Source organism: Aquarana catesbeiana, linkage group LG03 (assembly GCF_042186555.1).
Source record: "Aquarana catesbeiana isolate 2022-GZ linkage group LG03, ASM4218655v1, whole genome shotgun sequence".
Lineage (NCBI taxonomy): Eukaryota > Metazoa > Chordata > Amphibia > Anura > Ranidae > Aquarana > Aquarana catesbeiana.
The window spans coordinates 680,255,405-680,276,349 of NC_133326.1; the positions used below are offsets into that span (position 1 = coordinate 680,255,405).

Genomic DNA, 20,945 nt, shown 5'->3' on the forward strand with positions numbered 1-20,945 from the left:
TTTCCCGAATATATCCAAAACTAAAAAAAGTTTTGCCTTGAGATAAACTTTAATGGTTTGCTACTGTCTCATCTTACTCTGCTCTCCGGTGTCCCCATCAAATTGTCCTTACTCATTTCCCTTTAGCTGTTTAGAGCATATTAACATAAGTACCCACTATACCTATGTTACAGCTAAATTTAAGAGCAATGCATACTTCCAGAATATTATGTTGTGATATACACCTGTGACAGACCCAACTGGGACAGGGGCTTTTGGAGGGGACTAGAGGCAAGCCTCCTACCCATCCATGGCCCATGGATTTTGTCTGCTTCTTCCTGTTACAGCATGGTAAAAAGCTAAGTTCAGTCTCTGATCCCATGGAGAGAGCAGATCATTCTTTAATGATGGACAACGTGATGAATGCTGAGAGCGAGGCTTGGATTCATTCTCTGAATAAGGACAATAAAACTTCCCATCTGGAGTGGATGGAAAGGTGTAATATTAATCTTGTACAGGTTAATGGACAGAGGAAGTATGGTGGACCTCCTGCAGACTGAGTTGGAGAAGCTTTACTTGGGACAGTAATATTTATCAAGAATATCCCACAGGAAATCTATGAAAATAAATGAATTCCACTTTATCAGACTGCTGGGACATTGTATGTCTTCTGATGACTTGTCTGGTGGACAGATAACACAAGTTTGTGTCTCCCCTATTGTGCGCCTCCTAGCTGTGCATTCCCATTGTTGATTGATTTACCTATTGGTTCTGTCTGTCTGCGTATCTCTTGGAGATAAGAATATTGTGACCACTTTACCTTGTTATGGAACCGTTCTGGGATGTGATGTGTTTATGCTTATAATAATGTATAATGTACTATGTATCCAGGGTTGTGGGCAGGGTGCTGGATCATCTGGTCACCTAGGCTGGTTTAAGTGGCTAGTTGTTAATTAGTTATTGTTATTTAGATCACTGTCAGCTATTCGTTGCTAGAGGTGGATTAGCATACTGCTTATGTTGGCTGTTCAGTACCTATGTAAATTATATTCTGGTATACATTTTCCTTTGCATATAATAACGTGACTAGGCCTTCACCTGATCTGCTTGCTACATAACCTGTGTGATTTTACATTAAAGTTACTTCCAGTTCCAGAGCACCTAAGCTAGTGTCGCCTAGTCTTGGGTGCTCAGCAACAACACCTGGTTCCTGGGTCCAGACTGGAGGAAGCTATATCTTGACGGAAGCACCCAAGCTGGGTGCTGGATGGTTCCATCACAATACCTCCCACCCTTTTGTTCTAAAAATCTTGATAGTGTACATTAAGCAACAACATAGTTACCTTATATTTCATTTTTTGAAATTGTTTCCTTCTTCCAAAATTTACACCAGTTTCCCTCAATAAAACTTAAATTTTTCCAGAAAACCTTTATTTTTTATCATTTATGATCTGTCGTTTTCTCTGTGTTTACAAATGTAGACTTACCTCTTGTTTTTATCCAGCAGATGACCAACACAATGAAGATGACCAGGAAGACAACGGCCACACCCATTACAATTGGGAATATTAGGGTGGAGTTACCTGTAATTTGAAAGATACATGCAGTTAATGAGATACCATAAGAGCATTTACGAGTAATTTTATTCCTCAACTGTACATTTGTATCACTAGCTAAAATCAAAGGACAAATTCTGAAAGGACAGATCCTCATATGACCCTTATCCATAGGCACATCTTTAAAAGGCATTAGCTGGAAATGTCGCCATCTCTAGAATTGCTGTAAATTTTCTGGTTGAACATTTGGTGAAATTCCAGTGAATTTTGTTCTAAAATTTTGCCTGGCAGCACTTGTAAGGAAAATGTTGAAATAAAAGCAAGGACAGATGTAAGCAAAGCCTAATTGCTCCATGCACTGGATTTACTATATTAGCAAGTCAAGGCACTATGATGTTTACACCTTCATTGCCCCTGATTGCTGTATAATAAACCTTTATCAAGCCAGAAAAGGTTTATTTCTTCTCTCCGGCTTTTAGCTAATAAATGCCTTTGTTTTGTCAACAAACACCAATAATTTATTTAATCTAGTTTGAAACGATCACAAGATTATCACATAGTGACTCATTCATGTCTTCATTTTACATTTTTTGTGTGTAATCCATGGCCTTGTGTGTGTATTGCAGACCATTTATAAAGATGTAACATCTTTTAAATGGTCTGCAGTGTAATATAGACACAGAGCTATTGAAGTGTTACTAAACCCAGGACTCTGCATTCACTATATCTGATCTCCCACAGTACACAGAACATGGAAATGCATTTGTTTTAGTAAATATAAACTGCTAAATACCTTTTCTCATCAGCAGTATATAGCAGTCTTAGGACTTCTATCAGTGTCTGGTTAAAGCATGTGAGAGTTTTCATTCTCCTCTGACTGTCCTATGAGGCTGCAGGACCCCTGACCCTTGGTCTAGACAGTGCTGATTGGCCCTGTGCTGATCACATGCACTCTCCCAAGAAAATAAAGTCCATAACATGCAAAGTGTTATATACACTGTGTTGATCGTCACTAGTCCCTCCTGCACCAGGATAGTGACCAGTCTATACAATTGTATTATTCAAGGTATTAGTTATTACTTTTATGCTTCACATGTCTTGTTCTTATGTGTATACCATTGTTAATTTGTAATAAAATTTATACCTTTTTACCTTCTGGTTTGGTCTGTCTATTAACAACCCTAAGGTGTCTCTCACCGTACCTTTGGTACCAGGTGTTTTTTTTTTCTACTTTCTACTTTCTCATTATTTGGGCCAGACAGACCAAACTTCTAAACACACAGTCCCTTCCCTCTCCCTATTCCTTGGTTCCCAAGAAAATAAAAAAACTCTCACTAGCAACACACACGAAGCTGAGCATGTGCAGAGTGACTCTGTCTTATCAGGGGATGCATTGGAGACAGTGGAAGAAGGGGGGGATCAGAGAAGACAGGATCAAACAGCCATTTTACACAATGTGCTGGATTAAGCCCTTAGTTCCATAGTAAGTGAGTTCTATACTCACTAGGTTCCATAGTGAGTATAACAAGCATGCTTTACTGCATATATAGACTTATTTTACTGTTGTAGGTTTAGTAACACTTTAATTCCCCCGTACACACGGTCGGACATTGATCCGACATTCCGACAACAAATTCCTAGGATTTTTTCTGACGGATGTTGGCTCAAACTTGTCTTGCATACACACGTTCACACAAAGTTGTCGGAAAATCCGATTCTGAACGAGGTGACGTAAAACACGTACGTCGGGACTATAAACGGGGCAGTAGCCAATAGCTTTCATCTCTTTATTTATTCTGAGCATGCGTGGCACTTTGTGCGTCGGATTTGTGTACACACGATCGGAATTTCCGACAACGGATTTTGTTGTCGGAAAATTTTATAGCAAGCTCTCAAACTTTGTGTGTCGGAAATTCCGATGGAAAATGTGTGATGGAGCCTACACACGGTCGGAATTTCCGACAACAAGGTCCTATCACACATTTTCCATCGGAAAATCCGATCGTGTGTACGGGGCATAAGGCTTTTTTCCTTTAGCATTGGATAGAGTGGAGAGGGATTAGAACACCTGTCAGGTTTTTATTGCTGTCTGTGCCCCCCGTTCCGGAAATTCATCCTATTTGTCCTGTTTACTGTTATCTCTGAAATTGAAAGAAAATCCCTAATTTAGGGAACATTGGGACACTAGTTCTGTTGACAACCAGGGAGTCCTTCACTTTGGGGGGGGGGGTTTCCTGTTACTTTCTGTTTTGGCTATGGGAAAGGATGTGAAGAGAAATCTCCCCCAATGGAACATGGATGGGTAAAACAAAATGAAAAATAGTCTCACGTAGTCCTTTTCCATAAGATTCCAACAATGGAATTACATTAACGGCAATATAAAGCCAACAAAGTTTTAAAAAAAAGTCTGAAGAAAAATAAAAACTTATTTTAAGTTGTTTTCAGCATCTTTGTGTATTTTTTTTTTTTTTTACAAAAACATACAAAAAACCCACAAAAAAACAAGAAAACAAAAAACAGGAATAAGAACTGCTTTTGCAATATTTCAAGGTTGGGTAATGATGATGGTGTGCTTTGGGCTCACTGATAATTACTGAGGATAAATACAAAGTGCAAAAAAATTATACAAATAAACTAATAACACAGTAAGTCATATGATAAAGTGCATATGTAAATGAATCTAGAATTTCATCCCAACAAAATAGTGACACATGTTAAGGCTAAAGTGCAAAACAGTGCCTGTGCTTTTCAAGCATCAGATTCAAGTTATGCTGTAACCTTACAGCAGTAAGGTGAGAGGCTAGTACACATTTAGGTGCCACCACATTTTGGATTGGCTAGACACCAGACGTTTTTACTGCACCATTCACGGTGAAGGGAACCATCACCTATCATTCACTTTGGACATTGTTTCATCGAACTTTTTGCGTTATTATATTAGTTGATTTGGGACTGTTATATATAGTTCATCATTGATCACCCTAACCTAGGGTGCTCCCTCGAATGTTCATTTTTTTTGGATTCATCATATCACTACTGTCACATTTTTATGTATGCACAGGCACTGTTTTGCACTTTAGCCTTAAAGCGGTGTTCCAGCCGAAATGTTCTTCTTTTTAAAAAAATCAAGCAGCTCCAAACACTGTAGCTACTGACTTTTAATAAGGACACTTACCTGTCCAGAGAGCCAGCGATGTCAGCCCCCCCGAGGCCGATCCGTCCATCGGATCGGGTGCAGGCGCCGCCATTCTAACTTCAATGCCGATTTCCGACTGCACATACTCGAGTCGTGCGGCGCTTTGTGAATGGCCAGCTTGTCTTCTGGGACACACACATGTCCCAGAAGACAACGGGGGGGCTCGCCGCAGAAGAGGATGTGATGTCCTCGGGCCGCGGCCTGGCTGGATCGGAAGTAATCTTAGTACTTCTAAAAAGGTACGAGAGAGAGAATTTTTTATTTTAATATCCAAAAACTAGGGGTGGAGAGGTGGTCTTTCTTTTAAGACCACCTTTAAAAATTGGGTGGAACTCCGCTTTAATATGTGTCACTTTTTTCTAATAATTGTTTATTTTTACTACCATTATTATGTAATCCCATAGTAGCTCGGGGGGTGCTTTTGGTCCCGCTCCTGGTTCCAGGGCCCCTCTTTGCCCTTTCCCCAGGGTGTGGGCTTCAAGCGCGATCTCTCCTGGGCCTATTTGACTGGCCTTCCAGATACTTCACCCCTTCCTCGGCACGGTGGGCCAGGACCTCTTGCCACGCCGCCTGGATCTCTTCAAGCACAGCAACCTTCAAGCACAGCACTTTGAAGGCCATCTTTACAGCCGTTTTTGGTAAATATGGTTGTATTTTGGCAATACATGCGTTGATGTTACATATATATTGTTGTTCAAATGTATGTTCTCTCCTATTATATTCTCTTGTAGAGTTCTTGTACTTCTTTTCCCCGAGAAAAAGACCTCTACTAGTAATGGCAAAACGCGTCAGTGTTTTTAGTATGATTATACATACCTATACCATACTATGTGTGTTTTATGTACACTTATGACTGTATTACTATGATGTATATACAATTGCTTCAGTTACAGAGCTCATGTTTTAACACAAGCTATATTGTATTAAATTTTTTCAGTAAAAATTTATTTTTTCTACTTTTTATTCCAATTTTTTGGCTGCACTACAAAACCGCATTGGGAAACTTTTCTTTCTATAATATGTGTCACTATTTTGTTGGGATGAAATTCTAGATTAATTTACATATGCACTTTATCATATGACTTACTGTGTTTGTTATTAGTTTATTTGTATCTATTCTTTGCACTTTATATTTATTCTCAGTAATTATGATTGAGCCCACAGCGCAGCCTCATCATTACCCAATTCCAGGCATACCCCACTTTTAAGTACCCAATGGGGTTTATTTACTAAAGCTGGAAAGTTTTAATAAGGCTCACTGCTGCATAGAAACCAATGAGCTTCTAACCCCAACTTGTTCAATTAAGCTTTTGTAATAAAACCTGGAAGCTCATTGGTTTCTATGCAGAAGTGAGCCTGATTTTGCACTTTCCAGCATTAGTAAATAAACCTCATTGCATACTTAAAAGTGGGGTATGCCTGTATCTCATTATCTGCTAGGATCAGCTGACCAGGTGCTTGCTGCAGTAGGTTCTGTTACCTTTAGTTAGGTAGTTAACCACGCTGAAGTATCATCATTAAATGTTTAAAGGTTAATTGTACTTTTTGATATTTACAGTCAATGAATACCTCTAATTCTTAAACATGTTCCAGCACCGTCCTCTAAGATTGTCCTTATCTGGTTCCCATCTCCCAAGCATTTTCTTATGATCACTCGGCAGTAGAAGGTGGTGTTATCTGGCCCATGGAAGTCTTCCAGGAGAAGATTGGAACCATCCACCAGTCTGGTCTTTCCCTTGTAATCCGGGTGTATGTAGTCCGGGTTTGGGTGGTAGACGTAGTCCTCTCTTGGGTCTCCGATCATCCAGTAGACTTCTGTCCTTAATATACTGCTCTTACTTTGTACAGTGAAGCTGCAATTGATTGTTGTGGGATGATGGAATTCAGTATCCTCTGACTGGAGGATGTTTAAGGAAATCGTTTTATCTAACAGATAAGAACAAATGTTATTAGTGACCCATGTGCAGGGTTCAGGTAAGCATATCTAAGGCTGTTTTTTTTTTTCAAACTACATTAGGAAAAGTATTACATTTCTGTCATAATATCAATATACACTTATTGTGTTTTTTTGTTTTTTTTTTACCAAATATATGTAGAAGAATATTTATTGGTCTAAACTGAGGAAAAAAAATATTTATTTATTTTTAAATTTGGGATATTTATTACAGCAAAAAGTGGTTATGACTAAGGCCTTATAGGCTGAAACGCGTCAACTGTTCTCATTTGCGTTTAGTCACTGTGGCTTGTCAATAAATATTACACTTTTTTAGAGCAATCACCGGAGTGCGGATCATCTTTTCTAGACATGTGCACACTGAAATATTTCGTTTCGGAATTTCGTTTTCGTCCAAAAAATAAATTTATTTAGTTACTCCCGAAATTCGTTTTTATTTGTTTAATTTTTCGTTAAAAATTGCATTCGTCCGAAAATCCAAATTAAGGTTGAATCTGTCATTGAAGGCTTATGGTGTCTGTCGAATGTTCAAAGAAGATTCGACAGAGTAGCTAAACTGTACAACGCTGTATAGTTTACCTGCTCCGTCGAATCTTCTTAGAACTTTCAACAGACACCATAAGCCAAAGTACGTGTGTACTTAGTTCTAGCTATTTTACTGCTCATCCTCTTTGGTTACAATCAGCCAATAACATTCATCATCATTATTTTTATTTATCTTTTCTCCCCTACGTCGAATCTTTTCTCCCCTACGTCGAATCTTTTCTCCCCTACGTCGAATCTTTTCTCTCTATGTAGAATAATCTTGGACTAATAGAGTTAAGGTTAGGCACATTCGACCACAGGTTTGATGGACACAGATTGGTATTGTCATCATCATGTCGAATAGATAGGAGTATCTATATCAAACTGTTGTAGCAACGAAAACGAAAATAAAGCATTTGTTTATGTCGGATCATTCGTTTTTCGGATTCTGCACTTTCGTTATCGTTTGTTAAAACGATAACGAAAATACCTGAAATTCGGACGAAAATGCATTCGGACGAAAACGAATGCACATGTCTAATCTTTTCCTCATTTCCCTACTCAGCCAGCGACTGTGGATCGAGCACCCGGGATCTCTGCTTTCTATGTGATGTATGGGTAGTAGCACTGACTTTTTTGTTTATAAAAAGTAAAAGATATTGTGTTTTTTTTTTTTCTTCAAAATTGTCGCTCTTCCTTTGTTTATAGCGCAAAAAATAAAAACCGTAGAGGTGATCAAATACCACCAAAAGAAAGCTTTATTTGTTGAGAAAAAATCACATCAATTTTGTGTGGGTACAGCATCGCACGATTGCGCAATTGTCAGTTATAGTGACGCAGTGCCGTATCGCAAACAATGGCCCGGTCATTGAGCGGCCAAATCTTCCGGGGCTGAAGTGGTTAAGTAGGCACTCTGAACTCCCTGTGTCTCTTCCGTGACTTCCACCACTGTCTGCCCCAACTTCTATAATCAAAACCTGGTTAGCTAGTCTGCCCCCTAGTGGGGATGGATTCGCATCCATGACACCCATTGCAGATATGTAATAAATAACTTTCTATGTTAAGTTGCGCTAGGCTCTCACGTGAGTGAATACTAGCAATGAGCCTTAATAATGCTAAATTATATATATAAAGTGACTCCGTACATAAATAAAAATTGATTGAATAATTGATTAGATCGTGTTTGAAAAAGTCCACTGTTTTAAGGCGATTTTCAAACGTAAAATTAACACACGATACACCCAAGGTTTGTGGTTAAAAGAGATAAAGACCTCCACCTCTGCACACACTGCCGCTTACCGACTCCAAATGATCTCCTATTACAGGAGGTCACACTCACTTGTGACTTAATACCCAGCCTGGGCCTTTTGAGAGATGGAATGGTGATCCCAGTGTCTTCACAGAATGTAATCTTTCAGGGGCACATGTTGCCCATTGATCCCCAAAAAGACATAAAAGCTTCCATAGTGTAAAATCCTAGGTTACTTTATTTAAATAAGAAAGTATTGCAGTTACAGTTAAAACAATAAGAGATAGCAGTATAGACGAGTTGGACGGCTCTCGATAGCAGCCCGTCACTCCGGGATCTGTGTGAACGAGGTGACGTCAGCACGCCGCTCGTCTCTACGCGTTTTGTCACACCTGACGTCGTCCTGGGGCCTGTTGAATGCCACTATGTGTTGACCCAGGGACAACACATCACCGGACAGGAATTTGAATCGTCTCCCACTCCATCCAAAACCCATGATGGCTGTATTCAGAGCTCACTCCCCGTCAGTCTTTTTCACACAAGAAAGGAAGCACGCTTCCTTTCTTGTGTGAATAAGACTGATGGGGAGTAAGCTCTGAATACAGCCATGGTGGGATCAATGGGCAACACGTGTCCCAGAAAGATTACATTCTGTGAAGACGCTGGGATCACCGTTCCATCTCTCAAAAGGCCCAGGATGGGTGTTAAGTCACAAGGGAGTGTGATCTCCTGCAATAGGAGATCATTTGGAGTCAGTAAGCGGCAGTGTGTGCAGAGGAGGAGGTCTTTATCTCTTTTAACCACAAATCTTGGGTGTATCGTGTATTAATTTCATGTTTTAAAATCACCTTAAAACAGTGGACTATTTAAAACTATTTAAACCATGATCTAATCAATTAATCAATCAAATTTTATTTATGTACGGAGTCACTTTATATATATATATATATATATATATATATATATATATATATGTTTAGCATTATTAAGGTTTATTGCTAGTATTCACTCACATGGGAGCATAGCGCAACTTAATATAGAAAGTTGTTGATTTTGTGAGTATCTCACAGGAAGTTGCAGCTTTGCTTTCTAAAAAACAAACTTATTTATGTTTCATCCATTCACTTATTCACTTGTTCTTCTATTCTGATAAGCGCAGTAATTTTAATTTTATTCTATGTAATAAAAATAATATCAATAGGAATAAGTAATAATGATAATTTTGCTAATAATTAAGTCCTTTTTATATGTATTTACAGTAGAACTATAATTAATTTTATTCCATTTTACTTTACATATTTTATCATCTTTGCTCTACATTTAATACATGACAAAGGATTCACAGAGCACTACTGGTTAGCTAAAGAGACAGCCTAGCTATAGTCATGTACTTTCAGACACTGTGGGCTTGATTTACTTAAACTGAAGAGTGCAAAATCTGGTGCAGCTCTGCATATAAACCAATCAGCTTCCAGGTTTTATTGTCAAAGTTTAAATGAACAAGCTGAAGTTAGAAGCTGATTGGTTGCTATGCAGAGCTGCACCAGATTTTGCACTCTATAGTTTTAGTAAATCAACCCCTCTGGCTTCAAAGGCCCATACACACGATACGGAAATCGGTAGTAACATTTCTTCCGACAAACGATCTGCCGATTTTCGGATCGTTAGTATGGTGCTTTTGACAGCCGATTCCGATTTTTCGTCAGACAAAAGCTGGATGTGAAGACTATAACATTTTTGTCGGATGTGAACTCAACGTCCGATCTTCGTTTAATCGGTATGGTTTTCGTACGAAAAAAAATCGGAAGAGCAAGACTACACATGCTCAGAAAGGAAAGAATACATACAAAACTATTCAACACATTACATCACTTCTGAAGTTGAATTCTGTTGTACAAGAAATTTCGTATGGTGAGTAACCTCTTCACTTTAACATGAGACTAGCATGCAACAAAAAATGGACGAACGGTCAACCGAAAATCTGATTGTGTGTAAGAGGCTTAACTGTAACCTCAGACAGAACTGTAGAGAAGGAAGGCAGCAAGGTGAGGAGTCACTGCTCTGATTTACTTGTGTGTGTAAATTTCTATATAATATATATATATATATTTGTGCTCATAAGTTTACATACCCCGGCAGAATTTATGATTTCTTGCCCATTTTTCAGAGAATATGAATGATAACACAAAAACTTTTCTTTCACTCATGGTTAGTGTTTGGTTGAAGCCATTGTGAATCAATCAACTGTGTTTACTCTTTTTAAATCATAATCACACAGGAAACTACCCAGATAACCCTGATCAAAAGTTTACATACCCTGGTGATTTTGGCCTGATAACATGCACACAAGTGGACACAAAGGGGTTTGAATGGCTATTAAAGATAACCATCCTCACCTGTGATCTGTTCGTTTGAAATTAGTGTGTGTGTATAAAAGGCCAATGAGTTTCTGGACTCCTGACAGACCCTTGCATCTTTCATCCAGTGCTGCACTGACGTTTCTGGATTCTGAGTAATGGGGAAAGCAAATAATTGTCAAAGGATCTGCGGGAAAAGGTAGTTGAACTGTATAAAATAGGAAAGGGATATCAAAAGATATCCAAGGAATTGAGAATTCCAATCAGCAGTGTTCAAACTCTAATCAAGAAGTAGAAAATGAGGGGCTCTGTTGAAACCAAACCACGGTCAGGTAGACCAACTGTAATTTCAACCACAACTGCCAGATAAATTGTTTGGGATGCAAAGAAAAACCCACAAATAACTTCAGGTGAAATACAGGACTCTCTGAAAACATGTGGTGTAGCGGTTTCAAGATGCACAATAAGGAGGCACTTAAAGAAAGATGGGCTGCATGGTCGAGTCGCCAGGCAAAAGCCATTACTATGCAAATGCCACAATGTATACCACTTACAATATGCCAAACAGCACAGGGACAAGCCTCAAACCTTCTGGCACAAAGTCATTTGGAGTGATGAGACCAAAATTGAGCTTTTTGGCCACAACCATAAACACAACATTTGGAGAGGAGTCAACAAAGCCTATGATGAAAGGTAAACCATTCCTACTGTGAAACACGGAGGTGGATCGCGGATGTTTTGGGGATGTGTGAGCTACAAAGGCACAGGAAAATTGGTCAAAATTGTTGGCAAGATGAATGCAGTATGTTATCAAAAAATACTGGAGGAACATTTGCATTCATCAGCCAGGAAGCTGTGCATGGGACGTACTTGGACATTCCAACATGACAATGATCCAAAACACAAGTTGACTTGTCATTGGCTACAGCAGAATAAAGTGAAGGTTCTGGAGTGGCCATCTCAGTCTCCTCACCTCAATATCATTGATCCACTCTGGGGAGATCTCAGACATGCAGTTCATGCAAAACAGCCCAAGAATTTACAGGAACTGGAGGCTTTTTGCCAAGAGGAATTGGCAGCTTTACCATCTGAGAAGATAAGGAGCCTCATCCACAAATACCACAAAAGACTTCAAGCTGTCATTGATGTTAAAGGGAGCAATACACTGTATTAAGAACTGGGGTATGTAAACTTTTGATCAGGGTCATTTGGGTAGTTTTTGTTGTGATTATGATTTAAAAAGAGTAAACACAGTTGACTGATAATAAATGGCTTCAGCCAAACACTAACCATGAGTGAAAGAAAAGTTTTTGTGTTATCATTCATATTCTCTGAAAAATGGCCAAGAAATCAGCCAGGGTATGTAAACTTAATAGCACAACTGTATATATATATATATATATATATATATATATATATATATATATATACACAAACTGTGTCACTTTCACTTTAAAAAATGAACAACAATAAATTATGCATTTAAAATTACATAAAAGTGTACCTATAATTTGAAGATCCGGTCCAGGATGGTTAGATGTTGTTTTTCCATATCTTGTAGAAGTTTCTATTTCCCACTGATAGGATCCTTGGTGTTTATGATTCACTTGATTTATTTTGAAGGATAAAATAGAATCCTTGAACAAGCAGCTTTCTGTAGGTGTCCCCCGTCCTATACGGCAGGCAGTAATGTTGGGTAAAGTATTTACATTCCTAATTCTAATACGACTGAGAAGTGTCACATTTTCTCCAGGAGCAGCAAAGATAACCGGAATCGTCTCCACACCGGGTTCATCTTCACCTGACAGATTCAACAATATTATATAAATATAGGGCAATGTACAGAACAAAAACAGCAACTTCTACTGGAATGTTATTTAAATTGAATTTGAAGGTTAACTCATTAAAGGGATTGTAAATTCAGAACGTTTTTTATCTTAATGCATACTATGCATTAAGAAAAAAAGCCATCTGTGTGCAGCAGCCCCCCTCAGCCCCCTTAATACTTACCTGAGCTCCCACTAGATCCAGGGATGTTGCACGAGGCACTCGGCTGGCTGGGACTCCCCTCCTCATTGGCTGAGACAACACAGCGCCATTGGCTCCCACTGCTGTCAATCAAAGTCAGTCAGCCAATGAGGAGAGGGGGGTGGGGCCAGGCCGCGTGGCTCCATGTCTGAATGGACATAGGGAGCTGTGGCTTGGCTTGGGTGCCCCCATAGCAAGCTGCCTGCTGTGGGGGCACTCAACGGGGGGGGGGGGCAGGAGAGCTGGTGAGGGACCCGAGAAGAGGAGAATCTGGGCTGCTCTGTGCAAAACCAACTGCACAGGGCTGGTAAGTATATCATGTTTGTCATTATTAAATAAAAAAAAAGAGACTTTGCAATCACTTTAATGCCTTCTCCCCAATGCCCCTTTAAGTGGGCTTTAATGAGGGGAGGCGGTGTTGCATCTGTATCATGTGACAGATGTGATTGGCCATCTCCCAGCGATATATTGCTTTTTTTTTTTTACTTTTGCATTGGGACATGAGGGCACTCTCCAGCTTCCCATGCCTTTTGTTTAACAAAAGCCTCCTTATTAGAAATACAAATGACCAAAATTAAAAAACTTTACCCCCGCAACCCCCCCCCCCCCCATAGTTATCAATTGAATTTGTTGATAAGTTTGCGCCTTTAGTGGCAGTTTAAGTGGCAGTTAGTGTCAGTATGTCAGTTGAAGGGGTTGTAAAGCCTCAAGGTTTTTCACCTTAATGCATTCTATATTAAAATTATATTAAAATAAATTTACATAAATTGCATCAGCTGAATAAATTAATGAATACATGAATAAAAAAAAATAACAAATTAACCCACAATTTGTACCAAAATAAAGTCCCTACATCCTACATAAGTGCATGAACAATGAATAAGTGAATATATACAATTTAAAAATAAATGGGGATAGATTTTTGGCTTTGACCATCAAATTGAACATTTATTTTTTAATGTTATATAGTCACTTATTCATTGTTCATGCCCTTATGCAATTTATTTACATTCACAAGTCATGGCCTTGTTACATAATTTTAGTACTTGTAACCAATATCTCTCCAATGTTAAGTAGATCGTAATTAATGTTCTATTTGTATGGCAAGCAAATAAATAAATAAAAAAAAAAAACAATGTGGGGCACTCCAAGGGAAAGGGGGGGGGGGGGTGGAGTCTGGTGTTGGGCATTAAAAAGCTTGTTCTTGCCTTACCTTTCACCAAAACTAGAGTGCCCCCTGGATTCTGCCATTCCTCCTCCTTTTGACTGCCTTCAAATTTGAGTTTCAAACGTAAACAATAATTTTTATCACCATCAGAAGCTATTATATTTTTTATAGTTATGGTTGCATTTCTGTGGTCTAGATCCACATGCACATTGATCCTTTCCTGGTGGTTTGAGGATATTACGGAGGTTTCTGTTTTTTTGTAAATTTCATCTTTTTCACGTCCACAATAATTTCTATCGGCTGACGCTCTCACTACGATATTTACAGACTTGATTTTGTTCTTCGTTACTGGAAATGCAAACTGGCAGGGGATTGTTATTGCTCCTCCAACTAAGGATTCCATTCTTGTAGGCTGATCAACGCAGTATTGTCCAGAAGTTTTATGGAACCTGTCTATGAAAAGAACACATTTTGATTATCACTCAGGTGAGAAGAAGCATAAGAGCTCATATTTTCAAAGGTGGACATTTGCGTTAAAATACATACAATTCAATAAGAGCACCAAACATATCTCCAAGAGTCCGAGGTAATTTAATGAAGGCTGAAAACTGATCCATACCAGAGAAAGCTAACACATTTCGGGGGCCAAACATACCATTTCTGCATTCACTAACACTGGCTTAGCCTGACCTACTGGAAATGTTCCCAGCAATAAATCAGTGCAGTTTTATTTAAAGGGACCCAATTCCATTTAAAGGGGTTGTAAAGGCAGAAGGTTTTTTTATCTTAAAGTATTCTATGTATTAAGATAAAAAGTCTTTGTCTGATCGCCATACAGAGAGCAAGGTCCCCCCTTGTGGGATTTTAAAGGCCCTAATGGTGATATAACACCAGAAGACAATATGAATGATAAATATAAAAATAGAAATTTGTTATAGTATATACAGTTCAAAGCTAGCAAACAATGAATAAGAAAACCGTGGCTGATACAGTTACACATCAATATGATACATTGGTTAGATGCTGTGAGGGATCACCAGGGAACTAAGGTGGAGATATAATAAAGGGACTCCCCTCTTATACAAGCGGGACCGAACCCGGCCTGCTACCTTGTTTTCACATTGCATGTGAAGGATTGCAGTCTGTGCAAACAGATCAGCTGCTCCTCCGATCAGCTGTTCCAGCTTTTATCAGCTGTTTCAGTCCGCGGAACATCGCCGTCTTGATGCCAGTGGAAGTCAACATGCAGATGGATATCTGAATTAGGAGGACCCCTTCAACTGTTCCTGTCTGTAGGATCCACTAAATCTGAGCCCGTAAGACCCCCGTAATAGGGGTCCCACACATCTGGTAAGCGGCCGCCCTTTTTCTTTTCATCTTAGAATCTGAATACCTATTGGAAGAACTTTTCTATTTGGGAAAAGCACCTATTTGAATTATAGGACTGTTTAAATTGTTTTTTTCAATCACCCATTCCTCAAGGGGACTTTGTCACAATAATCATTTACCTGTGTTTTATGTTACAAGAGATGGTCAGAGACTGCAGTTCTTATGAACGTTAGTAGATAATGGCCGATCGGCCCTCTCACCTGACCCAGCGATACAGCAACAACGGTTCCTCTGATCAGGAGTCAGCTCACTCTGAATTGCCTGTGGCGTCTCTGTTGGGTAGAGCGCAGATCTGTATTCTGGCAATGACTCCATTCCTTTCTCCACCAGGGATGGCGCCAGGCTGTGTGTCTTTCCCTCTGGTGGCGCAGGGCAGTGGGGTTCTCTCTCTGATGGTGTTCCCTCAGCACTGTCCTCTCCCTCTGGAGTCCTGGGTGTACTTCCCTGAAAGCTTTCCCAGGCTCCTGTCTCTCTCTCTCTCCCATTCAGCTGAGCATGCTGTGTGGGCTGCAGTTTCCGTGTTACAGTGAGGCTGCTAGTCCTCGGGACTACATGTCCCACAATCCTCTTCTTTGCTCCTTTTTTTTCTTCCCTGGCCGATATGAAGGCGGGAGAAGAAACATAGTGCGCCGCTCACTAGTATAGCGGCGCACGCAAGGAGGAGAGGGAGAGGGGAAATAAGAGCCCATGGCTGCAGTGGCGTCACTAGGATTGGTGTCATCCAGTGCGGTAAAACATGGTGTCACCCCCCCTCCACCAACTATAGTCGCCCCTTAATACAGACCCCCCTCCACTAAGTATAGACCCCCTTCGTCAGTGCAGACCCCTCTCTCAGTACAGACCTCCCATCAGTATAGACCCCCCTCAGGACAAACCACCCCTCCTCCATTAGTACAGACCCCCAAGAACAAACCACCACTCCTCCATTAGTAGAGACCTCCCCAGAACAAACCACCCCCTTCCATTAGTACAGACCCCCCAGAACAAACCACCCCCCTCCATTAATACAGACCCCCCCAGAACAAACCACCCCCCTCCATTAGTAAAGACCCCCCCCTCCATTAGTATAGACCCCCCCAGAACAAACCACCCCCCCTCTATTAGTACAGACCCCTAGGACAAACTCCCCCTCCATTAGTACAGACCCCCCAGACAAACCACCCCCCTCTATTGGTACAGACCCCCCCGACAAACCACCCCCTCCATTAGTACAGACACCCCCGGCCAAACTACCTCCCCTACATTAGTACAGACCCCCAGGACAAACCACCCCCCCTCCATTAGTACAGACCCCCCAGGACAAATCACCCCCCTACATTAGTATAGACCCCCCAGGACAAACCACCCCCCCTACATTAGTATAGACCACCCCAGAACAAACCACCCCCCCCATATTAGTATAGACCCCCCAAGACAAACCACCCCCCCTACATTACTATAGACCCCCAGGACAAACCACCCCCCCTACATTAGTATAGATCCCAGGACAAAACCACTCCCCCTACATTAGTATAGACCCCCAGGACAAACTACCCCCCTACATTACTATAGACCCCAGGACAAACCACCCCCCTACATTAGTATCGACCCCCCAGGACAAACCACCCCCCCTACATTAGTTTAGACCCCCCCAGGACAAACCACCCCCCTACATTAGTATAGACCCCCCAGGACAAACCCCCCCTACATTAGTATAGACCCCCAGGACAAACCACCCCCCCTACATTAGTATAGGCCCCCCCAGGACAAACCACCCCCCTACATTAGTATAGACCCCCAGGACAAATCACCCCCCCTACAATAGTATAGACCCCCCAGGACAAACCACCCCCCCTACATTAGTATAGACCCCCCAGGACGAAACCACACCCCTACATTAGTATAGACCCCCCAGGACAAACCACCCCCCCACATTACTATAGACCCCCAGGACAAACCCCTCCCCCTACATTAGTATAGACCCCCCCAGGACAAACCACCCCCCTACATTAGTATAGACCCCCCAGGACAAACCACCCCCCCACATTACTATAGACCCCCAGGACAAACCCCTCCCCCTACATTAATATAGACCCCCCCAGGACAAACCACCCCCCCTACATTAGTATAGACCCCCCAGGACAAACCACCCCCCCTACATTAGTATAGACCCCCCCAGGACAAACCACCCCCCCTACAGTAGTATAGACCCCCCAAGGACAAACCACCCCCCCACATTAGGTTAATTTAAAACACCCGGGTGGCAGCTGAAGAGGAGAGGACAGTGTGCAGCCGCGCCGCCCAGGTGGAGCGTGTCAGGCTCGGGCAGCATGCGGGAGTGAGACACAGGAGGTCGGAGGAGGAGAACTGGAACACGTTGGGCACAGGCCGCCCCCCCCCCAGTGACATCACTGCACGGCTGGTCTCTCACACAGAGACAACCGCTCCGACCTCATTTCGCTCTCCTCCTCTGACAGGAGGAGGGAGGGGGGATTGGGCTTCGGCACTCGGCAGGTCGAGCCGGCGACCAGCAGAGAGAGCCGCCTACGGACAATGAAGAGGAGGAGGGAGGGGAGCACTATGGCGCTTCAGTGCCCCCACCTCTGTGGCGCCCGGGTGCACTGCACCCCGTGCACCCCGTCCAGGATCGGCCCTGGGTATTGGAATAAGAATTTTTCAATAGTTTGGTAGCAACATTGTATATTTTTTCACATCAGGGGATGAGATATGAATTGGGGTTAGCGCAGATTCCATGTGTTACAACTAAGGTGGAGACACATAAAAAACATGAATGCAATGCCAAGTAAAACTAAGAATATATATGTGAATATAACCATGAAAATAATAATCTGGGGGCTTAAAGGTCAAAAAAGTAATTGACCTGTGTTCCGGATGTATATGGTCCTATGCTTCGCAAATATATTGACCATCCAGGAAAAATCAGCTAAGCACACAAAGGAAACATCACATCAACACTTACCAAGAAAGATCATGGATTAAAGCATTCCCTGGATAGTAGTCTGGTCGCCCACTCTGATTCAGGACCCCAAACTCCATAGCCTTTGTTTAAGCTCTATGCTGTTCACACTAAAGCTCTGGCGCACTTGTTTCAACAAATTTTCTCTCTTTTCGCCATGCCCCTGATTATCTAATGTACTCTTCAACCAACTGCTCCCAGACAGCCTATCCCACTCCCGTATGGCCCCTTGGGCACAGGCTGGCCTATTTATACTATGCCATTTCGTCCACCCAGTCACCCGTAAATTCTGAACCTTTGCTAACCTCCAGTCTAAATACCAACTCCTCAAAAATTTGCACTACTCTTATCTCCAAACAAGTCATTATCTGTTATCTCTCTCCTCTACCCTTATTTTATCTAAACCAATGACCTTTGAACTCATCTTCTCCCAGGGCCCCCATCAAATGTGATTAAGCTCTGTTATTTACCAAATACTTCAGGACTCATCCCCACTTTCAGATGATCTTCACACTTACATGCGAAAATCACCCAAAAGCCTATCTCTCTCCCTCAGTGGGGCAGGATCTGGTCCTCCACCTCCAAGATATCCAGATGCATGGCGCAGAGAGAGACAGCGTTTAAAATATTGTTCTTCTGGTATAGAACACCAGAAATCTTACACCGTTATGATCCCTCTCTGTCCCCCCTTTGTTGGAGATGTGGTAAGACCAGAGGCACTCATTACCATATATTCTGGAAATGTGAGTTATCAACACCTTTCTGGTCCATGGTGATGTCCCTGCTCCAACGACTATTTGAGTCTCCTCTCTTGTTGGACCCGCTACATCAAACAAACTAACCTCATACATTTTATTAGCAGCTAAGAGCATTATCCCAATGTGTTGGTTGACCCCCACTCCCCCTCACTGGAACAGCTTCTCAATGTCATCACCGAAATTTGCAGAATGGAGCACATGACGGCACTGGTGGAGGATGCTGTTGACAGGTTCAATGGGGTCTGGGAGTTATGGGACAAATCTGAATATGGTTCCCCCCTGATCCTATCTGGTTCACATTCATCCTTCCACCCCCGTACCTCCTTGACATAGCTCCCCTTTATACTTTTGCTTCCCTTGTTGACTTCTGGATACCACCCAGATTACTATCCCCTCACCCCATGGTATACATTTTTATGTTGTTCAAAATAGCTATATACTCCCAGCTGTAATCCAGAGAAATATTGTTATAGCCCTTAACTGGTCTGCCTTATACAGCTCTTTTTATGGATACACATCTATTTTCGACCTGGATACCTATACATTTTTTTCATTTTGTTTGTTTTATATTTGTTCGAATCATTCTAGCTCTCGCCGAGCTTACTGTGCTGCATTTGTAATGTGAAAATCTTTATTAAGAATACAATTCTAAAAAAAGATAAAAAGCCTTCTGTGTGCAGCAGCCCCCCTCAGTTCCTCTAATACTTACCTGAGCGCCCACTCAATACAGCAATGTCCACGAGTGCCTTGGCCGTCCGGGACTCTCCCTCCTGATTGGCTGAGCGGCAGCATTGGCTCCCACTGCTGTCAATGAAAGTCAATTAGCCAATAAGGAGAGAGAGGGGGCGGGGGCCGAACCGTGGCTCTATGTCTGAATGGATACACGGATCTGTGGCCCAGCTCGGGTGCCCCCATAGCAATCTGCTTGTTATGGGGGGCACTCAACAGGAGGGAGGGGCCAGGAGCACCAACAGGGGACCCAAGAAGTAGAGGGTCTGGGCTGCTCTGTGCAAAACCAATTATACAGAGCAGGTAAGTATAACATGTTTGTTATTTTTATACAAAAAAAAAGCAACTTAAGTATCAATTTAAGATCAGTCAAAGTTATTAAAGTGGTATTAATGTCTATTGTTTAAAAATTGCTGACAGATAAGGCTTTTATGACAGAAGAGACCGTATCAGTTGTCATGTACACTGAGTCGCACATGTGTATGCACAGCTTAGTGTACAGTACATGTGCGGCACTTGATCTGTGCTATGATGATGTGACTCCCATGCGCACACGCAGGAGTGATGTTCTTGTGGCCCGCCATTCAAGTGGCCCAAAGAGATAGAACCAGGAAGGAAGACCAGATGAAAATATTGTCCGGATCAGTGACAGCACAGCACCGGAGGGTACATTATGATAGGTAAGTTTGTTACAGTGTGCTAATGGGCGTGCATACTAGCATACTATGGCATTACCCACCTGGTGGCCCATATAATAAAGAAAAAAGTTTAATATCGCTTGAAGTCCTGATGAAGGGGGAGTTGTCAGGGGTGTGTAACATTACTTTCCCATGGCAGCTGCTCGTCTCATTCCAGCATTTCAGTTTTGACTGGGCTGCACTCTCCCTATCTGACTGTCCACCTACAGGGTGATTGGTGGTGATGCAGCCTCTGGTTGGAGGTCAAACCTGTTTTAAGCCTGCCAGGCCCTTAGTGTCATACTTGTGATAGTATTTGCAACATGTGCCTCAAGCTCCCTGTTTGCCTGCCTTGTTCCCGTGCCTTGACCTTTAACTTCAACGGAACCCCACCCTGCCAGCTAGTTTTGATTTTCTTGTTATC

The 20,945-nt window shown here is 41.8% G+C and overlaps 1 protein-coding gene across 1 annotated transcript in view; it reads right to left on the reverse strand.

Moving 5' to 3' along the window:
* Window positions 1-20,945, reverse strand: part of LOC141133521 (uncharacterized) — a 60,229-nt gene that overhangs the window by 14,131 nt on the left and 25,153 nt on the right. The window contains exons 2-5 of the mRNA XM_073622949.1: window positions 14,058-14,465; window positions 12,321-12,617; window positions 6,301-6,657; window positions 1,467-1,562 (exon numbers count right to left, since the gene is read on the reverse strand). Coding sequence (XP_073479050.1) covers window positions 1,467-1,562; window positions 6,301-6,657; window positions 12,321-12,617; window positions 14,058-14,465 — 1,158 coding nt within the window. The remainder of the gene's footprint in view (window positions 1-1,466; window positions 1,563-6,300; window positions 6,658-12,320; window positions 12,618-14,057; window positions 14,466-20,945) is intronic.